Genomic DNA, 8,430 nt, shown 5'->3' with positions numbered 1-8,430 from the left:
CTCTGAAGCTCAAGACGTCTCCTATTTATTTGCTTGGAGCTGGGCTTCTTCCTTTGCTGAAAACGGAAGTCCGGATGCAAAATAGGAAGGTTTCCCGTAATGCAACACGGCCGTGTCGAATGCAACACGGTCCGTGTCAATTCTCTGTTAAAAATCTGCACTTTAGACATGGGCTGAACACGGGCGAGTTTGAATCAACACGGCCGTGTCGAATGACAACACGGTCCGTGTCAATTATCTGAGCAAAACTTCACTTTTTTCAGCACGGACACAACACGGCCGTGTCGAATGCAACACGGTCCGTGTCGATTCTTCAACTCGAACATGCTTGACAGATTTGCTCATAACTTTCTGCTCCAATGTCGGATTTGTGCGATCTTGGTGTCTATGCGTAGATATTGAAGAGAGCTTTCCAATGAGGTAGAGAACACGCAATTTGGAGTTGTACAGTGGAAGTTATTGGACTTGCAAGATTTGACTTTTTAGGCTTCGTGTTTTTCCCCGGAACAACTCCAAATGTTTCCGTTTCGTCTGTGATGTTCCGTAGTCCATGTTTTCCACTCCTTTTGCTCTCTTTTATGCATGAATACATGTTTTGACACCAAAGAAAGCAACCAAGCAATATCGAGACCAAATGTGCTCTAGAATGCCTATAAATATGCAAAACCGAGTAAAATGTACTAGACATCGTATACCAAAATGTCACCAAAATACATGTCATCAAAAAGGTAGATGCATCTTGTTGCTATGAGTAATTCAATCAATTCATTTAAGTTATTTTTGATTGTGTAGTCCCATACATATACAGTCCTCGGATCCCTCTCATTCTGGTGCATTCGATTAATCCCTGTATCCCCTACCCAGAAGCTCGTCAGGAGCCGCTCCTTGTCTGTGCATCTCGCACCGCGCTCACTCCTCACACTCTTATAGAAACCCAGTCTGTCACAGTCCAATCTAGCTCTTTTTCTCGGTGTCTCCCTTAGTACGTTCGGTGTACGTGCGGGTATTGGTTTGGTCCATCCGGTCTGTGAGTCTAGACCGCTCGACTAGTCGTGGACCATGTCAGTTTATGCATATCTCAGATTGTAAGTGTTTGGGTCTGGTCTGTTCGGTCCGTGAGCCTGGATCGTCCGGACTAGTCGTGCAACGTGTTGGTCTGAGAGAGTTTTCTGGGTTTGTTCCATTCGATCTGTATGTTTGGATCGCTCGACTGAGTCTTTCCCTTCCTTTGGCCCGTCTGAACCATGTTTGGTCATTAGTCCGTTCAAACTGCAGTTCCGGCCCGTTCGGACCAGGTTCTGGGCTTGCCCAGAATTTTGAAATCGCGGTTCCGAGGTTTCGATTAGTTTTTGGTTTAATTCTCATTCGTTTCTTAATCAAATTTGATTTCGTTTGTTTCTACATGTTCTTTGAAATGTTTTCGTTCAATTTCATGCATTAAATTACCAATTCAAACATAGTTGGATGATGAAAATAAGACCACAACAAGCTAACTCGAGCCACTCATCCCTGTTTCTAATCGGGTTTGGTTTGGCCAGAGTATTCATGGTGGTTGTGGGTTCCTCTCCGTCGGGAACTCTTCCTTGGCACTTTAGGATGACCCGTTAGACTTACACGAGCCCTCTCTTCCTCTTCTCCTTCTCTCTCTTCTCTTCTCTCTCATACTTTTCTCTCTTTGGTTTCTGCAGATTTTCTTCAAGGTTGGGTGACTTGGGAGGCTTGGAAGAGGATTCTGCAGTAGATTGGGAGAGCTAGGACGTGAATCATGGCATGGAGACAGGTTGGGGTCTCCCACTATCGTCCTAATGCATGGAGACAACGATTGGGGCCACTTTGTCGCGCATAATTCGTGGACAATAATGTTGCCGACAGTTTGCCTTGGGTAGTCCGTTCGAACTACCTTGCGTAGTCCATTCTGTCTTTCTGGTTTGTTCGGACTGGGTTTTTGGTTTACCTAAACTGACTCTGTTTTTCTCTATTTTTCATGTCTTTTCGACGTATTGGGTTCCGTTTATCGTTTGACTCATATTCACATAAATTTTCTATGTTTTAGGCTTGTTTTACCCTTTTTTATTCCCGAAAAAAATTAAATAATTCATTCGAGAATCAGGATATTACAGTTTTAGCCTATGCGCCATATTCAGATCAATTAGCCTCCTGATATCAAGACCACCTTCTGATTTGAGTTGGCACTTAGGCTCGTTTGGTCTTTGTCCTTTGTTCTTCGAGCATGGTTCTGTTGTTGGGGTTATTGTTGGGTATCTTCTTCTCTTATATTGTGGATGTTATTTCTATTATATTCTTTTGTTATGATTAGGGACGGTCATTTTAGATTTTGCTTCAGTTATATTCGAGTTTAGTAATTTCAAAAAACTATAACTGTAATACCCCGGATCCTGAAGTAAATATTTAATTATTTTCGAGAATATATAATTAAATAAATGCATATAATAATTCGGGAATGGAATGAAGAATACAATGAAAAAGAGTACGATGCCAAAAAAGTCAAAAAATGCTCAAAAAATAAGCAAAGAAGAGTGTGAAAATTTATCTTCAGTCCGGACCTGACCAACTGTTGGTCAGTCGGACCAGGACACTCAGTCGGACCAAACGGGGAGGAACGAACCAAGAAAAGAAATAAAAATGGGAAAAACTGAGTTGGTCAGCCGCACCAAGACTTGGTCAGCTCCGGACCAACTCAGTCAGCCGGACTTGGACAGGACGGACGGACCAAGAGAAAAATGAGTGTAGTCCGGACTTGGTCAGCCAGACCAAAATCTGGTCAGCTCCGAACCAAGCGACAGACAAACTGTCGATAGACTTTTGGTGTGCGATTTTCTCACACATGGGCGGCCACAACACACCTAATCTGCACCAAACCGACAAAAGGAGACCCCAGCTACCCCTTATACTCGTACAATCATGCCAAAACTGTCTCCTCTACCCTAGAGATCCCCTCTAACAGATCAAGTGAGCCATTTTCAGACTGAAAATTGTCAAAGAAAGAAAAGAGAGAAAAAGAGAGAGAGGGAGAGAAAGAAGAGAGGAGGAAGAGGGAGCTCGGGAAAACATTGAGGAACCTCCCTGAAGTGTCTAGGAAGAGATCTCAAGGTGGAGAAACCCAGAAACATCAACCAAGCTCGGCGAAATCAGATTCAAAAAGAATCTGATCCAAGAATAGGTGAGTGGCTTGAGTTGCGTCTGTGTAAGCTCGTTTTCATCGATGTGATTGTGTTATCTCGATGATTTGCTGATTGAATTGGATAGAGGACATTGCAATGAGAATTTAAAAATAAACGGTACTTAATTTGGTTGAGAAACGAGAGAGATATGAGTAAACGAAAACTGTGGAAAAATCGAAATTGCAGAATCGCGAGTTTTTGAGGTACAAGAGTTACGAATTGTTTTTCATCGTGTATACATGAGATTTAAATAATCTATTACTTGGATATGAAAAAGGACATCCCAATGGACATTTAGAAACAAACGGTGCACGATTTGGTTAAAACAACGAGTGAGTCATGAGCAATCGAAGTCGGACCAAAAACCTGAAAACGCGAATGGACGAACTACCCAGTCCCGGTCTGTCGGACGAGCCACTGGTCAGCTCCGACCGAGTCTGGGACATTTTAATCCGCCTGACCAAGCAAAATATGCTGAGGAATCCTGGTCCGCCTGGACCAAAACCTTGGTTCGGCGGACCAAACCTGTTTTGGACCAAAAAATGGTTCGATCAACCAGTTTCGCGGGGACGGACCGGATCCTGTCCGCCGGACCGAATTCCGGTCCGGACCAGACCAAAATTGAGAGGAAAAAGAAGATAAAATGAACAAATTGAATGAATATGTGAACAAAACTTTATGCGCACGCACCGAGTTCTAAATTTGTAATCCGATTCGTACCACTATCCGCAAGTATACGGTAGTTGTAGTACCGGGGTCGATCACGAGGACTAGGTTGTGTTAATCCATTCTTAAACTAGATCAAAGATGATGGAAAATATTGATTGCAAGGTGTTTGTGAAAATGTAAATATGAAAAGAGGATCAAATAAGCAAACGAAACTTGTGTGATGAAAACGATTGGACACGAATGTTGTGGGTTCGGGGTCCCTTTCACGGGTATGGATGTTCAAAATGTGATGGCACTCATGATCATCATTTCTAATTGGGGATTTCAAGGCTCTTTGTGTAAGATCTTTCTCTCTCAAGCTTAGATCTACTATCTAGAAAATCAACTACCCATCTCTCGATGATCTAGAGGACTCCTAGATGCATTAACAACCCCTATCATAAATCCTAAACAAGTCAAACCATCTCTCAATGTGAATGCTTTGTTCATTTGATGTCTAGGTCAAAACACCATTCTCATATATCTATGATCAATGTTGTTCTAAAATCATTCAATCAAGGTTTTGCCAAGATCAAAAGCATGAAGGTCAAGACATCAAACCAATAGAAATAACTAAAAGAGTACCATAGATTGAAACCCAACATCCATACAAAAAGGAGGACCCCTCCCCCACAACTAGGGTTCTACTCCATACTCAAAGGAAGAAAACAAGAAGAAACAAAGGAGAACATGATAGAGAAGAGAAAGGAATGCTTAGATTGGTCTTCAATGGTGATGATCACTTCTCTTCTTCTCCAAGTCTCCCAAGCTCCAAGTTTTCCCCAAAGTGGTTTCTCCCCCTTTCAAATTGGCCAAAAGATCCCTTTTTTTCTTTCCCTCTTTTCCCTTTTGTTCAGCTTCTTGTAGATCGACAAAGGCATAAGACTTACACTCGCTCCCAGATCGCATAGAGCTCGATCTATCTCAATGTTGCCCAACTTGCAAGGTATGGAGAAGCTTCCCGGATCCGACATCTTCGGAGGGAGTTCGTGTCTTGTAATGGCGGCACTGATTTTAGTGCTTAAGGCCACCGTTTCCTTTTCTACCACTCGCTTCTTAGTCAAAATATCCTTTAGAAACTTTGCATAGGAAGGCATTTGGAGAATCGCTTCATGGAATGGCATCGTAATCTCCATCTTTTTCAGCATCTCCGCAAACTTTCCAAACTGACTTTCTTCATTGAAATTTTTCAAATTCGTAATCTCCATCTTTTTCAGCATCTCCGCAAACTTTCCAAACTGACTTTCTTCATTGAAATTTTTCAAATGAGAGGGAAAAGGGATTGGGGGTACCTTAGGTGGTGGAGGAATGTAGGCCGGCTCCTTTTCCTGGGTGTTCATCGTGGAGTCGATTTCTTCCACCGCTTTGCCTTTCTCTTCCCTCGTTAGCCTTGGTGTTGGTGCTTTTTCGCTCATGGGTGGACCGATTTCCGGAAGTTGCTTTCCACTTCTCAACTCCACTGCATTAATGTGCTCTCGAGGGTTCACTTCACTCTTTCGGAGGGCCGCCCTAAAATGAGGGTAGGGCGCCCGTCGATTGCGGGTTCGTTGCATTTGTTTGGTTCTTGTAGGAGAAGTTTGGGTGGTTCCTTAACCCGGGATGGTATAGGTTGGAGGGGTGGTTGTATTGGTTTGGACCAACATAATTGGCTTCCTCCGCTTCTTGATTGACCAAATACATCCCCGGTTGGATTTGTGCTGAACTTGGCTCCTCTATAGCTGCTACTTGCTTACTGTGCGCAAGTTGTATCCGTATCTCAGCAAGTTCAGATAACACTGCCTTGAGTGCTGCTCCTTCTCCCGCATCTCCCTTTGTTGAGCCCCTCCTACTGAACTCATTTGATGTATGGCCTCGCCCTTTGGCCAACTTTGCAATTGTTGCTTCTAGCTCTTGAAAAGGGATGTCATAGATGTCACCCCCACATGCCGCATCGATCCATGATCGAGTGTCATCTTTTAATCCATGAATGAAGATAGATAGGAGGTAATCTCGTTCCATTCCATGGTGAGGGCACATCCTTTGGTATTCTTTAAATTGTTCCCATGCATCATGAAGATTCTCCCCATCCTCTTGTATAAAAGCATTGATCTGATTCCTTGCGTGTTGAGTTTTGGTGGGTGAATAGTATTGCATAAGGAACTGCTCCTCTATCTCGTCCCAAGATGAAATGGAGTTTGGCTTAAGAGTGTAGAGCCAATCTCTTGCTCTCTCCATGAGTGAGTATGGGAAAGCCTCAAGGAGCACATCTTCCGTGGTGATTCCCGGCCCTTTCTTTATCGCCTTACAATTCATCTTGAAATTGGTAAGGTGAGCATTTGGATCCTCATTGGGCCTACCCCGGAAACTCATGTTGTTGAGCATTTGGATGCATTGTGGTTGGAGTTCAAAGTCCTCCAACGGCTCCTTGTTAATGCAAGAGAGTAGTTGAGTGTGCTTCGGTTGTGTGTACGTTCGAAGCGTTCTAGGGGCCGCTTGGGCTGGTGGTTCCCTTCGAGCATTGTTCTCTCTCAACAAATCTTCGGCCATTTTCCACTGTCTTTGTTGCTTCCGAGTAAAACGTACAGTCCTCTCAATTTCTGAATCAAATAGAAGTTGATCCTTGTCGGTTGTGCTTCTTGTCATACACCGAGAGATCTGCACGTAGAGAAGAGTGAAAAGAACTTGATGCGTAACACTAAGAGATCCCAAGTCCCCGGCAACGGCACCAAAAACTTGATGCCTAGTCCCCGGCAACGGCACCAAAAACTTGATGCGCACGCACCGAGTTCTAAATTTGTAACCCGATTCGTACCACTATCCGCAAGTATACGGTAGTTGTAGTACTGGGGTCGATCACGAGGACTAGGTTGTGTTAATCTATTCTTAAACTAGATCAAAGATGATGGAAAATATTGATTGTAAGGTGTTTGTGAAAATGTAAATATGAAAAGAGGATCAAATAAGCAAACGAAACTTGTGTGATGAAAACGATTGGACACGAATGTTGTGGGTTCGGGGTCCCCTTTGACGGGTATGGATGCTCAAAATGGGATGGCAATCATGATGATCATTTCTAATTGGGGATTTCAAGGCTCTTTGTGTAAGATCTTTCTCTCTCAAGCTTAGATCTACTATCTAGAAAATCAACTACCCATCTCTCGATGATCTAGAGGACTCCTAGATGCATTAACAACCCCTATCATAAATCCTAAACAAGTCAAACCACCTCTCAATGTGAATGCTTTGTTCATTTGATGTTCTAAAATCATTCAATCAAGGTTTTGCCAAGATCAAAAGCATGAAGGTCAAGACATCAAACCAATAGAAATAACTAAAAGGGGGACCCCTCCCCCATAGATTGAAACCCAACATCCATACAAAAAGGGGTTCTACTCCATACTCAAAGGAAGAAAACAAGAAGAAACAAAAGAGAACATGATAGAGAAGAGAAAGGAATGCGCATATCCACCTTATTTGCACGCGAGGATACACAAACCGTCTCCATCACAGAACTAAACATGCTCAAGGAACCTCTCCACTTCATGATGAACAACCGTCTAGAGGTTGCGGACGTCGCGTCAAGGGTAGCACTGCATATGCACAAGGTAATCACTTCCACCACTGAGTCAATTTGCTTTGGAGGAATCGTAACCATGATTGCAGAGCGATTGGGGATCGATCTTAGAGCATATGCGCATGATTGCATCCACGGGGACAAGATCAACTATATGCATCTTTTGGAGAACAAGTTTGTCAAAGAACAAAACGGGGACATATTATGGAGGTTCGTGGACGTCGAGAGTAGGTATCGATCATTCGACATGGCCTATTTCGTGCTACCTCCTCTGACCGAAGAAGGAATCCGTTTTGAAGTTTCATCGGACCTCGGCACAGACTCCGGACAAGAGTCCTCATCCCACGGGTCCTGCTAAAGGCCCGCTCGGTCCTCCCTCTTAACCCTCACCCCTTGCATTCATTTCAGCTAACATCGCATAGTATTGTAGTTTCCTCACATTGTATAGGTTTCATGGGTTTACGACACACGCAACAGAGAAATTGGAATGCGATTCCACCTCATCGGACAAGGCAACACAACCACCCCTTTCATTCCATCCATTCCTTATTTCTCTTTGAATTCTCTCCACTAGACGAGAGTCAACACCGTGGACGGTGTTTGATTCAAGTCTGGGGGGAGGAGTGACACTAACGTCTATCGTACCCATGGACTCTACACATTATGCATCATTTGCACTTAGAAATCATGCATTCCATACTCTTGAAAAAAAATCCTGCATTTGCATCTTGTACATACTTGCATGACTTGTCACTAATAGGTTGCATCTGTGCATATACGCCTAGGAATGCATGCATACACTTGCATAAGGTTTTTCCTCTTGAAGATTTGGCCGGATAACGATGTGGAGGATATAGACTGTTGGCTTGGAAAGGTTTTAGGAGCTAAGTTTAGATTGATCTAAAGAGTTGAATGGATTGTCGAGTGAGGTAGAAATAGCTGATCCAATCCTAGGGCGAATGAACATCACGTGGGATGATTTTGTCT

The 8,430-nt window shown here is 43.4% G+C and overlaps 1 protein-coding gene across 1 annotated transcript; it reads right to left on the bottom strand.

The window, feature by feature from the left end:
• Positions 1-5,399: 5,399 nt before the first annotated feature.
• Positions 5,400-6,416, bottom strand: LOC104810662. The gene has a single exon (XM_010537012.1). The coding sequence runs from the start codon at positions 6,414-6,416 to the stop codon at positions 5,400-5,402; it is 1,017 nt and encodes a 338-aa protein (XP_010535314.1).
• Between the last annotated feature and the right edge of the window lie 2,014 nt (positions 6,417-8,430).

This window comes from Tarenaya hassleriana, unplaced genomic scaffold (assembly GCF_000463585.1).
Source record: "Tarenaya hassleriana unplaced genomic scaffold, ASM46358v1 Cleome184, whole genome shotgun sequence".
Classification (NCBI taxonomy): Eukaryota; Viridiplantae; Streptophyta; class Magnoliopsida; order Brassicales; family Cleomaceae; genus Tarenaya; species Tarenaya hassleriana.
Note: the sequence above shows the minus strand (reverse complement) of the source record. Positions and strands in the feature narration are given on the sequence as shown.

Bases quoted from the DNA above. Each gene is read 5' to 3' on its own strand.
- LOC104810662 (XM_010537012.1), bottom strand. From the start codon at position 6,416: ATGGCCGAAGATTTGTTGAGAGAGAACAATGCTCGAAGGGAACCACCA.